The following is an 18,013-nucleotide window of genomic DNA, read 5'->3' as shown; positions in this document are numbered from 1 at the left end:
CTGAATCAGGGTCTGCATAGATGCCACCCTGGCACCCTTGGGCATTTTGAAATGTTCAAGACGGCCGCTAAAAAGGCCACCAAAACATGTAAATGGTAATATCTCTGTGCTGCTGTGAAAGTGGTTTTGATATCACTTGCCAAGTAAAGAGGGTCAAGGAATTCATTTCTTTAATTGCCAGACATGTGCAACTCTTTACTTGCATAAAAATCCAAGATTGCTACTCAAAAGCTTTTTCAGTATGTAACGGGTTATATTTCAATACATCATTAGACTGATTTTGAAGTCTTCTGGCAGATTTTAGGGGATCAAAGAATAAATAGGTATCTTTTGTAATTTTAGCTATATAATCAACCATGAAAATCTGAAATTGATGCCAACAATCGGTAGAGTTGACTTTCAGATCCTCAGATTCAGATCCTCAGATTGGCTTATGCTATTCTGAGAAATGAAATGAAACAAAACAAAACGAAATGAAATGAAACAGGGAGGTGAACCAGTACTCCTGGCTGGACTTACTTTTTCAGTTTTAATCTTACTATTTTTAGTTTTTTTTTCTAACTTTATTACTGATTTGATGGTATTCAGGTATTTGCTGAAAACAAAATGCATAAAAGACAATGTTACCAGTTAAGTCAAATGCTTGGTTACATCAAAGTCGAGAACATGTCATGGGTTTGTCCCTGGAAGTTGCTTTTACATGATGTAACTAATTTTTAACAATGTGCTGATAGGGGTGCCATTTACTTGTACACAGGTTTTGACTCATAATCAAATCAATAGTGTTTTTGTTTACTAGAAGTGAATTCAATCACATAAATCATTTTGCCAAGAAGTGCAATGAACACAGCCTACTAGTCAGCATTTTATGTCTTTGTTTTGTTTTGTTTTGCTTTGTTTCGTTTCTCTAAATAACAATACCCACATGGCTATTACTATTTGGCAAAACGAAACGAAATGGGATGGGATTCCCCCCTTACCAGAAAATTTAGAGGAGATTTTACCAGTTCATGTGTTCTACTTGTATCACTAAGGTGTGACGGGCATCATTTCATGGGGGTCTGGTCCCCCCTTGACAAATTACTTGGGGGTACCAACATGTTCACAGAAGGGAATTCCCATCCCCCTGTCTAGATGAAACATTGTATAATATCGTCTACAATATCAAATTTATATCATTAATAATAATGAATTATTATAGTTTAATTCCTAAAAGCATAGGGGATCATAACATACCGATTTTATACTATACATCACAGTTCTTACTTTACTGAGCATTATTGTCAAATGATTTCTAGATTTTACTTTTCTTTGTTCTAAATATAGTCAACATAATCAAATTTATCATTTTAAATATGAATTATCATATTTGATCTCCCAGGACAATGGTTTTTATGATATGAACATAAATTGTCCTTGAACACTGCTGACAATACTCCTGAAAATATCAGAATTTAAAGTGACTGTGAGCTGTAAAAGTGAATTTTTTAGCCATAAAATTTTTCTTGATGTCACCATTTTTGTATCATTTTTTTCTCCCAATCCTGTAATGATTTATATATGGACATGCTCATTGTCCGAAATAAAGAATTATCAGTGAAGTGAACTAAAGTGACAGACAAATCACATTTCAAAGATAACTAGAAAGCATTTGCAAGCAAAAGCGAAGTTCCAGAGACGAGAGCAGCGGAAGAAAATAAAATGTGACAAAGATTGGTGCAGAATGAAAGAGTGCTTGGGATTTTAATATGCAAGCACGTACCTATAGTGAGGGCTGATAGCGGTAACAACAGAATACAACTAAAAGCAAGGCAGTCCAGGGAATTACAGTACACAGATTACAAATGCCTATATGTACTGTAAAAATGCAACAGATACATACGGGGGCAACAACGCATGGAAATGTATATCAGACAAGAGGAGACATCGGACCTAGGCCGTTGAACTTGAAAACCGAGGCAACATGCATTTTCATTCGATTAAAAGCAATTAATACTTCATCTGTTAAGACTTTTTACCACTGACTAAAACAATTTTCATTGCTATGTTGCTGTTTTCACAAGATACTGACCGTTTGATCTTGGAAAGTTGAGTTGCTTTTACGTGCAGCCAACGCATGCCGGTGCGGTGACAGACAGTTCACTATGCTATGCCATGCCACGCTGTTGATCAGCAGCATACATGATGTCTTCATTCAAAGTTTACTTTTTATTTCAAGATGTGAGTCAAACAGAAATTTCATCAAATTGCCACTTCTGTATCTAGGGATTGTGTAATCAGTTTGATTTGAAAATGTTTCGTCAATTAAGAGCGGAAATCGTCGCTGACTTTTGCTGTCTTTTAGCTATGGTTGTATATGTCCTTTACATAAAATCGCCGCCGGTACCATCAAGGGTGGGACGTGTGAAATTGTTCTGCTGTTGACACTATTCATACAAATTGAGAGAAGTTATTCCAAATGACATTGTAAAACAAAGAAGTTTCAAATAATCTGTCTTCCTTCCGTGTGATTGTACTGAAGTTCTGTGCCATTGTGAACATTTTGCCGCTGAATCTCATAGCAATAGCGTCGCGGGTAACAATGATAGCGTCGGGTGAGATTGAAAGCGTTGCAGGCTGCGACGCTGTTTTGGGCTGGGAGAACCCCGTTAAAACCTCGTATATGTATAAAAATATCTTCGGCAAAACTTATAATAAATATTGACAATATACCTTATGGAGTATTACAGAATGAAGAATCCCTAAACGTGTTACATAAGCTCTTTCAAATTTGTTTCGATTCCGGCAAAATCCCCTCTGACTGGAGAAAAGCTATTATAGTTCCCATTCCCAAAAGTACAACTGACGATCCACGGCTTCCTCTAAACTATAGGGGTATAAGCCTGCAATCAGTTATAGCGAAATTATATAGCTCGATATTAAATAATAGAATTGTAAAGTATTTTGATAAGGAGAATATTTTGGTAGATGAACAGAACGGATTTCGAAGTGACAGATCGTGTGAAGATCACATTTTCTCCCTTACTTCCATTATCAGAAATAGATTATAAAATGGTCTCTCTACCTTTGCTACTTTTATAGATTTAAAGAAAGCCTTTGACTACGTTGATAGATCTGCGCTTCTGTATAAATTATTAATCCATGGTGTTGACGGTAAAATTTATAATAGCATTAAGGCAATGTACTCCGACACGTTATCATGTGTCAAGGTAAATGAAATGTACACAGACTGGTTTGCTACAAAAATGGGTGTAAGACAGGGAGACAATTTGTCACCCTCTTTATTTTCATTCTTCATTAATGACTTGGCAGTTGAGCTTAAATCATTGAACAAAGGTATTTCAATTGATGAGTATAATCTCTGTATATTGTTATATGCAGATGACATAGTTTTAATTTCTGATAATGAAGTTGATATGCAAACAATGCTTGACCATGTCAGTAAGTGGTGCTCCAAATGGCGTCTTCTGATTAATTGTAGCAAATCAAAAGTTACCATTTTAGGAAAGAAACCATGATAAGAAGTGTATTTGATTTTCATCTCGGTGTTAACTCAATTGAGTATGTTCAGAAGTATAAATATCTTGGGGTTGTATTTAATGAATTCTTAGATTTTTCTGAAACCTCTGCGACTTTGTCTCAAGCTGCCAATAGAGCACTGGGTGCTTTGAATTCAAAAGTGAAAGTTTTGAAAAACTTTGGGTTTGAATCTTACACAAAATCATATCATGCATGCGTTACCCCTGTTCTTGACTACTGTTCATCAGTCTGGGACTTTGGAAAGCATGATAAATGTGATTTAGTCCAAAACCGTGCCTTTAGATTTTATTTGGGAGGTAATAGGTTTACACCAACTCATGCAATTACAGGTGATACTGGTTGGAACTCGTGTAGAAATCGCAGACTTGTTAATATGGTTCGTTATTGGAATAGACTTCTTGCCATGGATGAACAAAGACTTACAAAAAGGGTCTCCTTGTGGGACTTTACCCTAAATGATTACAATAATTGGTCTAATGAGATATGTAAGATTTTTGATATTTTAAATTTAAATTTAGATGTGGAAAACCGATAGTACATTGACATTTCCATGGTTACGAGAAAGTTGGTGACAATTTTTGAATCTGATTGGCTAGAAAATGCTAGACAAAAGGCCAAGTTACGTACCTATATTTTATTTAAATCTCATTATGGAGCAGAAAGCTTTGTTACATTGAATCTGTCACGTCGACAGCGGTCGTTGACGGCACAAATTCGTGCCGGGTATTGCCTCTTAGAATCGAAAGTGGAAGATTTCGTCACGAGAGTGTAGATAGAAGGCTTTGTGAATTTTGTCAGAGTAATTCTATTGAAAACGAGACTCACTTTCTATTGTATTGTGCATTTTATGATGATTTAAGGTCAACTTATATGAAATGTCTGACAGAAGTTCAAGTTCGTTATATTTCAGACACAGAAAAGTTAAAGCTAATATTTCAACAATATAATGTTAGAAACACAGCAAAATATATTAAAAAAGCATTTCTTCGAAGAAAAGAAAGTTTGTATGGGCTCAATTAGTGTAATTTATACCTTTGCTATTGTGTATTGTACACCTTTTTTTCCTCTGTTTTTGTTTTCAAAGTGACATATAAGTCCATTGGGCTGGGAGGTTTCCTTTCACATTGCTACTCTTTTTGTAAAGAATATGTAATTTTGACCTCATGTCACTATAATAAACTAACTAACTAACTAACTAATAAAGTTATAAAACCCATCTTCAAAATGTGATCGCTCTCCGAAACGTCACAATATCTAAGCTCTTGAATGATGACGCACGGTCGCGTCGTTGTGCTTGAATCATCGCAAAGCATAAATTCAACATGTCCGCCAATACCAGTCTAAACCATATGGAAGGCGCATGACGCAACTGTATAGCCACGTACGGCAAGTATTTAGAGAAAAATAAAAATCAAAAAGCAACAAAAAACAAAGCAAACGAAAGCTAGAATTATTAATAGCTGAACGCAATATGATAGTTGTGCAATGTAAAATAAAAAATAAATAAATAAACAAACAAGAAATGCCTGTGAAACCCGTCCGAGGTGAGCGATAATGTCATAAGCGTGTCCCAGTGCATTCTGGGTAATGAAGGTAAAATTTGTGTATAGCATGTTCTATGGTAGTAATACCGGAAATAGAGAAAGAAAGAAAGAAAGAAGGAAAGTGAGCAAAAACTAACAGTTCTAGAGCTGGTCTCTGGAACTAATAAACCATGTTTGAACAACATTACAAATCTCTGCCACTATATCATATACGTAGAATGATCTGGTCTTTAAATCAATGCGCGTGTAAATAGGTCAAGTAGTTAGTCATGTTATAAATTCTCAGGGTCATACACAAATGAGAGAAATTTAAACATGAAATTTGTTGTTTTTTGTCACTTTTGTTGCCCAAAAGAGCGTGAAAATCTATGATACTTCCATTCAGTGCATCCTCCATGTTTCTAGCATTCATCTTAGTTTACAAACATTTCTGTTCCAAAACTCATAAAACAGTCCAAAATGCAGAATTGGTGTCCCTTCATAAAAAACATATATGGAAGGCCCCTAAAATCAATTAGTTAAACCAGATGTGAACTGAATGTGCTCACGTGTTTTACAACAGTTTCATAAATAGTAGTAGCTTCATAGAATAATAAGATATCTGTTATATCACTATATGTAGCAGGTTTATTCAACTTTTGCACAGTACTCTTAGAGTTAAATCACTTATTACAAAGAAATGATTTAATATGCAAATAAGCTGTTTCTTAATGTGACTCTGCTCAATGTTTTATGGGACAATTAGATATGTATCAGATCAACATTTGTAGCACATTTCATTATTTGTAGCATGTTTCATTACATTTAATGCTACAATTTTAGAGTAATATCACTAATTACAAAGTTGATAACACAGTCAGATATCTATTGGGTCAGTATCTGCAGCAGATTTTATAATATTCCATGCATTTAATTTCGGAATTATTTGACTAATAACAAAACTTCATAAAATATGTAAATTACCTATTTATTAACTTGACACTGCTCAATGCTTCTCAGTATAATATCTACCAGATCAAAATCTGTATCACGTTTCATTAAATTTAATGCTGCAATTTTTTTGTAGTATCACTAATTACAAAGTTTATTAAATATGCAAATGAACCCTTCATTAACTTAACACTGCTGAATGTTTCATAGGCCAATTTATCAGATCAATATTTCAGAGTTATATACCTAATTACAAAGTTCATTAAATATGCAAATAAACCTTTAATTAACGTCACGCTACTAGTTGCACTATATCACAGTCAGATATCTGTCGGATCGATATCTGCAGCAGATTTCATCAAATTTGGTGAAGTGATTTCAGAGTTATATGACTAATTACAAAACTTCATAAAATATGCAAATGAGCTATTTCTAAACTTGACACTGCCCAATGCTTCACAGTACAATTAGGTATATATCAGATCAATATTTGTTGCACGTATCATCAAATTTGGTGCAGGCATTTCAGAGTTATGTCACTACATACAAAAGTTTATTAAATATGCAAATGAGTAGATAATTGACATGACACTCACAGTACCATCATAATGTTCTGAGATTGTTGTCAGCTGTAAAAAATTTCATGAAATTTTGTGCAGTATTTCTTGATATATGTTGACACTGTCATTACTGTCTCAACAGGGAAACCATTATACGAAAAAGATATTGCATAACTTCATTAATATGCAAGCCACACTCACCAAAATCTAATCAGCTCTTACAAGTAGCATATGGTACCTGTCTACCAAATCTGACCTAGTACCTGTATCTGTTCAGGTGTTTTTGAGTTATCATGTAAACAGACAGCCAAACAGACAGACAGACAGACAGACACGGAGAGACAGCGATAGACATCTCTATAACATTAGCTCACATGTGTGAACACATGAGCTAAAACAGGGTTCAACAATTTCCCATATCTATCTTACCGCTGATCTGTTTGGCACCATTTTAATAAATTAGAACCTTGAACAAAATTTTCACTGTCCAACATCAACTCAACCCAACCCCATCAAAATACCATGATAATGACCTACGGTCATTATGTTAATAAAACTATCTGGATTAGGATTTCCTGCAAAAGTGGGTTCTTTATAATCTAAGCTGATACTGGCTGCTACACGATATCAACATCGATTTGCATTCATTATTCATTGCCACTCCCGGATCCTGGGAACGCAAACAATGGGTTTAATCGACCAGATAAGGTGGTTGGAAAGGCTAGAGCTTCAGTTATAAACTTCAATAAAACTATTAAAATATAAAAGTAGTCAACATTCTCTGAGGAATAAAAAAAACTAGACATTTGGGCACAAAGGCATTGCAGAGTTATAGCCTGTTGAAACTTCTGAAAAACTGACCAAATAAGAAGAAGTTGGGGAGTCCTTAGTGTATTAACTATGGTAGAGGTCCCCTAGCTTTTAATAAAATGTTTGAAAAGGGAAAGTCATTATTTGCTGTTTTTCAGGAAAGTTTGACAAGGCCGTGCTGGCATTCAGAGTGAGTGACTGCTATCGTAAATGCATTTTCAGATTCTTTGAGTGTCAAAGAGGTGTCAAAAGTGAGATTAACCAAAGAAACTGCTCTGTTACTTCAAAAGAGGGGTGCGAATATGGCTTGTTTTCAACATTTTTGACAGAATAACAGTTTTCCTACATAATTGTATACCAATTTAATCCAACCTTTGAAATAAGATATGGACATGGAATTTTTACAGCCTATTAACAAGGTTACAGATAAGATTTGTATGGCACAATTTTCCTGTATTTGAAGTACTTTTTGAAAAATCACATTTTGAAATTTGAAAGAATTTTTAATAATTTTTTGATATGTAAACCCATGTAAAATCATAAAAACAAATTTTATTTACAAATCCTGCTGTACAAATCTTACAATTGATAGTGTCAACATATTTATAACTAATTTGGTAATATTAATACTATCCAATTATCATTAAATTCAAATATGTAAAAAAAATATGAAAAATTAAATTTTAATATTTACTGGTGTCATATTCCAAAAGCATGGCTGCAAATATACAATTTTCATATTCTTTGGAGAAAGCATTAACTAAGGGAGTTATCCTGAAAATTTGAACTAAATATCTTGATTCTAACACTTGAAACTTGACATTAACTCTGAGAAAAAAATTGGTGCAAAAATAGCCTTTCCAACCACCTTAATGTTATATTATGTCACAAAAGGTCAGGTAGTATTTGAATATGAATGCCAAAAACTTTGTCTTCAGATGGACAGACTGATTTTGCAATAGTCATAACGACTTATACAAACAATAAGTCATTAGCTTCCCAGTGTGCCCTTGGCATGGGCTACAACAAATGCTGTAAATTTGTAACAATAGAAATGAGGTTTTGATTTTCTGTATCATTATTCATTATAATGTCTGGCAGACAATATATACATACCACATGTCCGTAGGGTAGTTGACTGTTGTGCCATTGATAACATAAGTTGCTGAACCACCTCCATCCAAATTTATTGCATTTATAATTCCAAGTTTGAGTAGGAAGTTCGCCAATTCAGGTAGATTTGCCCTGTTAATGGAACATTTACACTATTTAAATGCAAACGCAAAAAGAACCTTGGTATATTCGCAATATACCAAGATTGGCGCAAAGACAAGATTTCGGCAAGAGCAAAAATCCTTTTCTGACATTCCATGCCTTAATTTGGGTAAGCCTAAATTCACGTGCCACGCGACGCTTGGCGCGAACCAGAAGTAGGTGCATTTTCACTCCAATTTAATTCATTGATTTATTTTTATGAATAAATCAACATTCGGGCTTCAACGCCGCCTTCAAAATGTATGAACTGGGGACCAGCAAATGACCAGCGAATTCTGTGCATATGCAGAAAGGGACTCGAGAGAAATTATAGGGAGGGAGGGCCAGTATTTTTCAAAATCACACTGCACGTAAATTTGTGACATTAAAAATTGATCAATCAAAATTCTGTACATTGAGTTTGTAGACCATATGTTAAGGTTGCTATATTGCAAATATCTAGGTCCTATGGTGTCTATCGAACTGTGACTGGTATGGGCGTAAGCCTATTGACAGGTATCAATCAAAACGTTGCAAATAGGTTTATTTTGTGGACAAGTCCACCATCCTGCCAACTTGTATCAATCAAAATGTTACCAAAACGCTGTATTTTGCACGCGTGCAAGCAAACAACAGTCCCACCACAATACATAGGCTGCGGGTAGGCCTACCATGAACGTGATAGGCATACTTATGTCAGGCCAGGTCAACATTGATTTTCGAAACACGATACAGTCTTGGCCAGTCTTGGTGTCCTAATCACGGGCAAAAGACGACTCTCACTTTATACCTCCATGCGTAAACAAATGCATTTCCAGTTAACCACTGTGACTCTAACCAGAGACTTTCCTGTCTTGTTCAACGAATTTCAGGCTGGAACCACGGTCCCTCCACCACAAACGTACATGTGACTGAAGGGCCCACTATTGCAAAACGGTGATAAAAGCCTCTCAATTTGATGCATTTTTGCAGGATCAGGACTCTGCCTCAGCCGATTTTCAGTGCAGTGGCGTTCCAATGCATACGGCGATACTACTCTTTAAGGGGCAGAAATCAGCACATGTTGCAATAAAAAGCCGTTAAAATTAGAAATGTCATATGGACATTCCCATAGAACAAAGAGAATTATCCCACTCCAGACATGCTGCATATCAGATCTCGGGGAATACTGTTGTTGCAATTCAAACTGGATTAAGTAAACAAAGATAGAGTGCGTATCATTAAACTTCAGTTATCACGGTAAATACAGGGAGGTATGTAAGGGTGCTGGAAATCGACAAGTGCGGGGCCAAAGTGAGGGCTAGCACAATCAAAGTGCAAGCAAATGTGAGGGCTTGAAGTGAGGGGCGCCTTGAACTGATCAAATTCGGGCTCAGGCATATGAAAAATGAGAGTCAAAGTCGTTTTCAACGTTTAATGAAAACTTACTATCTCCAGAACACAGTCGCGGCGCGGCATAGCTCTGTGAACCGTTGAACGAACGGCTGAGCGCGGAAGGAGTGTACACAATGACCTTCGTACAGATCATGACCCATTACATCACTTCCGTCTTTTTCGTTAACCTTTTCGTGTTTTTTGTCATTGCATTTCAAATATCACAGATTTCCTTTTTATTATTAATACATGCAACTCAAGCAAGCGATACTTCTTCTGGTACCATTGTACGACTATAGCGCGACTGATAAATGTGACTTCAGTCAAACCAGTTCACGACCTGGGCACGTGAATCTGATACTGTTTATCCGACATGGCGTCGTATGCGGAGTTTTTGCCTGAGAATTTTCAAAGAAACAGGAAACTTTTTTGAAGAAATTTTAGAGTGGCTTATTCACCAGATAAAGTAAGATCATGGGAAAATGTGCTTTTGGAGACTTGTCTGGTTCTCTATGATTGATTTTTTGAGGATAAACTCCAAGAAATCAGACAACAGCAAATGACAAGTTCTTCTTTACGTTTGTACTTACACAGTATGCTTCTTATTTTCTCAGATCGTGAAGCTTTGATCGATGCTGTAGCTCCATGCATGCTCATATACAGGGCTGCGCCGTTTACACTTCAGTGGAGATCGTATTGCGCTTTTAGAAGTGACTTTGATCACAAGTAAGTCTTCATTCGATCAAGGTGAATTTAGTACTGATTTTCGCAAGTCTCAACCCTCAAATATGCTCGCACTTCGATTGTGAGAGCCCTCACTTCAAGCCCTCACATTTGCTCGCACTTTGATTGTGCTAGCCCTCACTTTGGCCCTGCACTTGTCGATTTCTGGCACCCTTACATACCTGATACAGCGGAATGTTGATAACAACACCAAGCGGTCTTTCTACATGAATGCTGCTCTCTTCCCTTTCAGTCTATTCCACGTTATGGAATACGATTTTCATTATCTCTGGTTTGTGAGACCGGAAATATTTCTACTCTATTTTTGTCTCAAGAAGACTATTTTGTGTTCTAAATTTTAGCATGGCTGGTAAGATTAGTGCTTGTGACAGAAAATCCATGGCTTCAAAACCATGCTGATGGTTTGCAGTATTCTACAGAATATGCAGCGTTTTGTGACGCAACTCGCAACATTGCGCCAAAGGCGGGAAAATAGAGAAAAACTAAAATTATCAGCCAATAGTATTTCACACAACGACTGACACCCTTTCCCAAATATCACTGTGATTCACCATCAGTTTGTCACAAAGATGGCAAGGTTTTGCGACAAAATGCACTATTGAACCAGTCTTTACATGCCAAAAAGTTTGAATACAATGAGAACACGGCCGTTGGCAAACTTCTCTGCTCTGCGACAACTCAGCTCTGAGACAAAGTCGGCCTCTCTGTATGTAGAGGTGTCGAAATTGGTCAAATTCTAAAGACTTTATTCCATCTAATTAATGTCAATCCCCGACTTATGTAAGTTTGGCGAAACAAAGGTAGTGTTGAGATGGGTATTGTGATGTTGCCTGAATATACTCTGGGCATGTATAAACTAACGCAATTCCTAGATTCCGTATTCTCTTTTTAATTAGGCCCTCCCTCCTCCCTATAATTTCTCACGAGTCCCTGGCACGCGGCACGCGGCGCACTACACGTGGCATGTGAATTGGGCTTACCCCCTGAATTTCAATATACTGTTATGACATAACAGCAACAAGTCATCGTTGATGACACAGTTCCCACTTGTTAATAGGTACTTAAATTACAAGTCCTCGGAGAGGATGGAGTCCTCTTCATTAATTAGGTCTGTGATTTACAAGTCATTGACAATGACATAGTCCCCACTTGTAAAGGAGTATTAGTCTTGATGGGGCAGGGAAATGTGGTCATTAAGAAGTATCACTGGAGTGTATATGTTGAGATCTATGGGCACATAGGTCTATGTCGTTGTTCCCAATTTGAAACACATGAGGTATGTCTACATTATGGTTCTAAATCGGGAAAAAAGATCAGACCTCTAGCTGTATTGGCCAGCCAAGATATACATAAGGTACAAGATGTGACATTTTAAGGTCTAATATCCTATAAAAATTGGAGGGTATAGAACTTGTGGTTACTGAGTTATGCATATATATGTATAATCAAGTTCAAAGGTCATCGAGGTCACATGACATTCTGAAAGAAAAAATTGTATTGCTAATTAATCCCTTTATGCCAAAAATCAGACCTCCAGCTCTATTCGCTTGCCCAGAATTAGATATGTGCATAATTAATGAAGAAAAGCGAGTGTTGTCATAAGGTCTTTCATCCTACTAAATATAAAGGACATAGCACTTGTGGTTACTTATTTATTGACATAAACGTATATTTTAGGTAAAATGGAGGTCACATGACATGACATGACACAAAAAATTTTTATCCTATATTTATCCCTATATACCAAAAATCAGAAATCTAGCTCTATTTGCTTGTTCAGAATTAGATATGTGCATAATTAATGAGGTACAGTATGTGGTGTCATAAGGTCTTCCATCATACCAAATATGAAGGGTGTACCACTTGTGATTACTGAGTTATGGACAAATATGTATATTTGAGGTCAAAGGTCATTGAGGTCACGTGACATTTTGTCAAAAAAATTGTATTGCTAAGTTATCCCTATATACCAAAAATTAGACCTCTAGCTCTATTGGCTCGCTCAAAATTAGGTGTGTGCATAATTAATGAGGTACAATATGTGGTGTCAAAAGGTGTCCCATCATACCATATATGAAGGGTGTAGCACTTGTGGTTACTGAGTTATGGACAAGTATGTATATTTGAGGTCAAAGGTCACTGAGGTCACGTCACATTTTGTAAAAAAAATTGTATTGCTAAGTTATCCCTATATACCAAAAATCAGACCTCTAGCTCTATTGGCTCGCTCAACATTAGATATGCACATAATTAATGAGGTACAATATGTGGCATCATAAGGTGTCCCATCATACCATATATGAAGGGTGTAGCACTCGTGGTTACTAGTTATGGACAAATATGTATATTTGAGATCAAAGGTCACTGAGGTCACGTGACATTTGGTCGAAAAAATTGTATTGCTAAGTCATCCCTATATACCAAAAATCAGACCTCTAGCTCTATTGGCTTTCTCAAAATTAGATATGCATATAATTAATGAGGTACAATATGTGGCGTCATGAGGTGTCCCATCATATCATATTTGAAGGGTGTAGCACTTTTGGTTACCGAGTTATGGACAAATATGTATATTTGAGGTCAAAGGTCATTGAGGTCACGTGACATTTTGTCAAAAAAAATTGCTTTGCTAAGTTATCCCTATATACCAAAAATCAGACCTCTAGCTCTATTGGCTCGCTCACAATTAGGTGTGTGCATAATTAATGAGGTACAATATGTGGCGTCATGAGGTGTCCCATCATACCATATATGAAGGGTGTAGCACTTGTGGTTACTGAGTTATGGACAAATAGGTATATTTGAGGTCAAAGGTCACTGAGGTCACGTCATATTTTGTCAAAATAATTGAATTGCTAAGTCATCCCTTTATACCAAAAATCAGACCTCTAGCTCTATTGGCTCGCTCAAAATTAGATATGCACATAATTAATGAGGTACAATATGTGGCGTCATAAGGTGTCCCATCATACCATATATAGAGGGTGTAGCACTTGTGGTTACTGAGTTATGGACAAATATGTATATTTGAGGTCAAAGGTCACTGAGGTCACGTGACATTTTGTCAAAATATCTGAGATATCTGCGTGAATGGAGGGACATTACCCAATCTATAAGGCCCCTGGACTTCATCCGTGGGGACTAAAAACTGTGTCACTGAATTGTTTTTGCAATATGAATAAGATGAGAAACTAAATTTTTATTTTACTTGGCCTCATACATGGGATTCTATGGACAGCTGACTTATACATGGTAGTCTATGGTGGTGTAAACTAAAAAGTCCTCTAACACGCCCATATTTGATCGCATTGTGAAACAAATCGACGTGCATCTGTATGGGGTAGGGTACTATCCTTGTGCAAAGTTTGAGAGAAATTGACCAGGGCATGTCTGAGATATCTGCGTGAATGGATGGACGGACGGACGCACGCACACATGGACGCACGCACGCACGGACACGACCAAACCTATAAGTCCCCCCGGATGGTGTCCATGGGGACTAAATATACTGCGATACAGATGGGGCTTAATGGCCAAGAATGAGTTCCATGGTGGTGAAAACATAAAATCAATGTAGGCCACCATCCTAATTACAAAAGGTCAATAAATGAGTCAATTTTATTAATTAATCGACAGGATGTAACATTTCTGCATCCTATCATAACACTAACAGATTATCACTGGTACCACATTTCATAAAGTTTGAGGCAGTGCTTCTGAACATTCACTCTAAAAACAAAAATTCATTATAGTCTGTGGGCCTGGCCTTGTAAAAGTGCTTAGAAATGGCATTGAGTAGTGGTGGGTCTTCTGCTCAACCTGATTTCATGTGAAACGATAGAATATGAGGTGTCAAGACATATTTGTGAAGATCAATATCAGCTTTTCAATGGTGACATGATAATTGACCACAAAGTTTCATTGTTTGGGTAACTCTACCCAAAATGTAAAAGAACAGTATAAAATTGAAGGACAGATTACTGTTTCCATTAAACCAAAGGAAATTGTATATATAAAAATAGTGACAACATCACTGTTCGCTCCCATATAGTTATCAAAACAAGTCAACAATTGTATGAAACATGGACATACATATACAGACAGACTGACATACACAGACTGGCACAGAGTGATGGCATTGACCCAAAGTGTGCCTTGGCCCATGGAGAGTGATAAAGATATAACAAACAGCTGAATTTAATGATAAAATAGTTAAGTATAGGCCTACAGGCACTGAGAGTGAATATGTTACAGCAATTTGATTAGTTTCTTTTCCTTTCCTTCTTCTGTGATAATCTTTAAGACAATCAATCTGCAAGGCAGTTTATGTATTGACAAATATGTTATCTTTTACAAGCACACAGTAAACTGTTCTTGATTTTTCATTTACAATATTTGACATAGACTGAAATACATAACATGCAACCAATGTTTACACTTTGCCCATACACCAGATACATGGAGAAATTTCAACATACAATCATCAACTCAGAGGCAGATCGTCCATGTAGCCGACACGAACACGAAGTGTCTGATACCGGCTACTGACAACTATGAAAAATAGTAAAGAATGAGCTACAAAATAACTATCAGTTTTAAGTTGCAAGTTGAATAAGTCTGTGCCTTTGTATAAAATACTATAAACATAGGGCCAAAGTCCCTGAAGCTACTATAGACATGGATACAAAATTAAGTATTTCCTGACTGTATGAAATTATCTCACTAAGGTCATCCTAGGGACCTGTAAACCATATATTAAAGCTGTCTGACCAGCGGTTTTGAAAAAACAAGCGACTCAACAGTTGACAGAGCTCTGCTGTGTTATGTAGAGAATAACCTTTTGTGACACATGTATTGATGAAGAAGGTGGATATCTTTGATAGCTCATTTCAGGATGGCCTGACCCAAAATGGAGAAAAAAATTCTGTAAAAATACAGATTTGCATATTTCATCACAATTTGAACAAATCTAAGTTGGGTTATCCCTAGGGACCTGTATACCAAATAACAAAGCTGTCTGATCAGTGGTTATAGAGAAGAAGAATTTTTACCAAAAACGCCTTTTTTGGTGCTAATTTGCATATTTTCAACAATATCAAAAATTAATAGAAAGAATTTCTCAAAATCATATATTTTATCCACACAAAAAATATAAAATCAGTATGTACTGCAGTTCTCAAGATATTTAAGTGGACAGACGCCTCACAAACGGACATACCGGTAAATTACCGTACTCGTCCGAGTATAAGCCCCTGCTCGTGTATAAGCCCCCTACTGATTTCAGAGGATTTTAGAAAATGCATTACATCCGTGTATAAGCCCCTACCCTAGTGTAACTCAAATACAGAAAGGTTAGGAGAGTATATTTAGTCATTTAACTTGGTAAAATTACTTTTAGATAATAAAGAAACTATTAAAAGATGTTAAAACAATGGGAAACTGGAGTTTCCTTGACAGCATCGTAAGGAAAATGACACGTTTTCCCACTACTATCTTGATTCTTTGACCCTGTTCACCCCGTCTCCTAAATAGAATAGTCTCACTCACGTCAGCCATTGTTTATTTTCATTCACGGCCACGATGTTTTCATTCTCTAAACAAGCCGTTTCTTTTGTTTGAAGCAATTATCCTTTCATTTGTGAAGACTTTTCCTGGTGACTATTACAATTTTCACTGCTTAGTGTTGTTGTTTTCACAAGATGTAGACAGTTTGATACCGGAATATTGAGGTGCCGTTCTGTGTAGGCAATGCATGCCTGTTCACATTACTGTTGATCAGCAGCATACATGACGTCTTTGTTTCAAGTTTGGGTTTTTTTTCGACGCTGAAATTTCACCAAAATGTCACTTCTGTATTCAGAGATTGTAAAATCAATTTCCTTGGATGTGTAAGTCGATTTTGAAAGCGATAGAATGATCGAGTGGTGTTGAAAAAAATCGTGCATAAAATTAGCATAAATTAAGCGTCCACAGCAGATAACATGGGGTTGCTCGAGTATAAGCCCCTCCCCTAGTTTTACCGCTGTTTAGTGTTGCCGAACCGGGGGCTTATACTCGGACGAGTACGGTACATACATACATACATACATACATACATACATACATACTGACAGTGCACGCCGGACAGATACCAATCCCAATAGCTTCTATAGACTATATTAGACTATAGTAGCTAATAAACGAGAGTTAATTACATTCTAATTAAAGTAAATAAGACTTGCATACGTCAAGATTTTCGTCATAAAAAAACAGCATATCTGTCAGGTTATAAAGAATCTTAAGCTGGTTATCTTTTTATCAGTATTTTCATCCTATTAACCAAGCACATTTTAACTTTCAAATTAACATTGTAAGTAAGTTCTGTTGAATAAGTTGAGACTGTACGTACTCAGAGAAAGCACACTGAAGAGACAAATGTTTGAAACTTGAGAAGTTCAAGGTCATCAAAAGCATCATGTAACACTTTCATTGCACTGTTTACACAGATTGCATAATTGCTATAAATAGCACATGAGGAATCTTACAGCCCAGCTTTACCATAAAAACCCTATCACTTTGACCAATCTTTTAATTGACCACTCTATTTTTTTCCTCAAAAAGTAATTTTATTTTATCCTTACCAAGCCAACCATAAATGGAAATTAGAACTTTCTCTATCTCTATTTATTTGACCACCCTATCATGACAAACTATTTTGAGCAATTTCTCTTAGATAACATACAGGGCACAATAAATGACGGTTCAGAATATGTCAAAGTTGGGATTCAGGAAAGTTGCCTTTACATGTTTTAATCCTTCAAGATGGTAAGCATTTCACTATGAACTGTCAAAAAAGTTGAACTTTCTGATAAATCTACACTAAAATTATTTTGACTTTGATGATTTCCTAATTAATTCAATTATTTAAAATCATATTAATTATTTTTTTCTGGGTGAATTGATAGGGTTTATACAGTACAAGAATTACACACAATGTAAGTCAAATTTTGATCAAAAATAACAAAAACAATTCCTTAAAAGTACAGATTTGCATATTTCATCACAATTTGAACAAATCTAAGCTGGGTTGTCTCTAGGGACCTGTATACCAAATAACAAAGCTGTCTGACCAGCGGTTATGAAGAAGAAGATTTTTTACCAAAAATGCCTTTTTTGGCATTAATTTACCTATTTTCAACAATATCAAAAAATAGTGACAACATAACTGTTCGCTCCCATAAAGTTATCAAAACAAGTCAACAATTGTATGAAACACCG

At 36.1% G+C, this 18,013-nt stretch overlaps 1 protein-coding gene across 3 annotated transcripts in view; it reads right to left on the bottom strand.

The window, feature by feature from the left end:
• The window catches only part of LOC139148631 (N-acetylglucosamine-1-phosphodiester alpha-N-acetylglucosaminidase-like), a 149,318-nt gene that overhangs the window by 23,112 nt on the left and 108,193 nt on the right, over positions 1 to 18,013 (bottom strand). For all 3 annotated transcript variants that reach the window (XM_070720116.1, XM_070720117.1, XM_070720118.1), the window contains one exon: positions 8,501 to 8,629. In XM_070720116.1, coding sequence (XP_070576217.1) covers positions 8,501 to 8,629 — 129 coding nt within the window. The remainder of the gene's footprint in view (positions 1 to 8,500; positions 8,630 to 18,013) is intronic.

Source organism: Ptychodera flava, chromosome 13, assembly GCF_041260155.1.
Source record: "Ptychodera flava strain L36383 chromosome 13, AS_Pfla_20210202, whole genome shotgun sequence".
Lineage (NCBI taxonomy): Eukaryota > Metazoa > Hemichordata > Enteropneusta > Ptychoderidae > Ptychodera > Ptychodera flava.
This window is presented reverse-complemented; position numbering and strand designations above follow the sequence as displayed.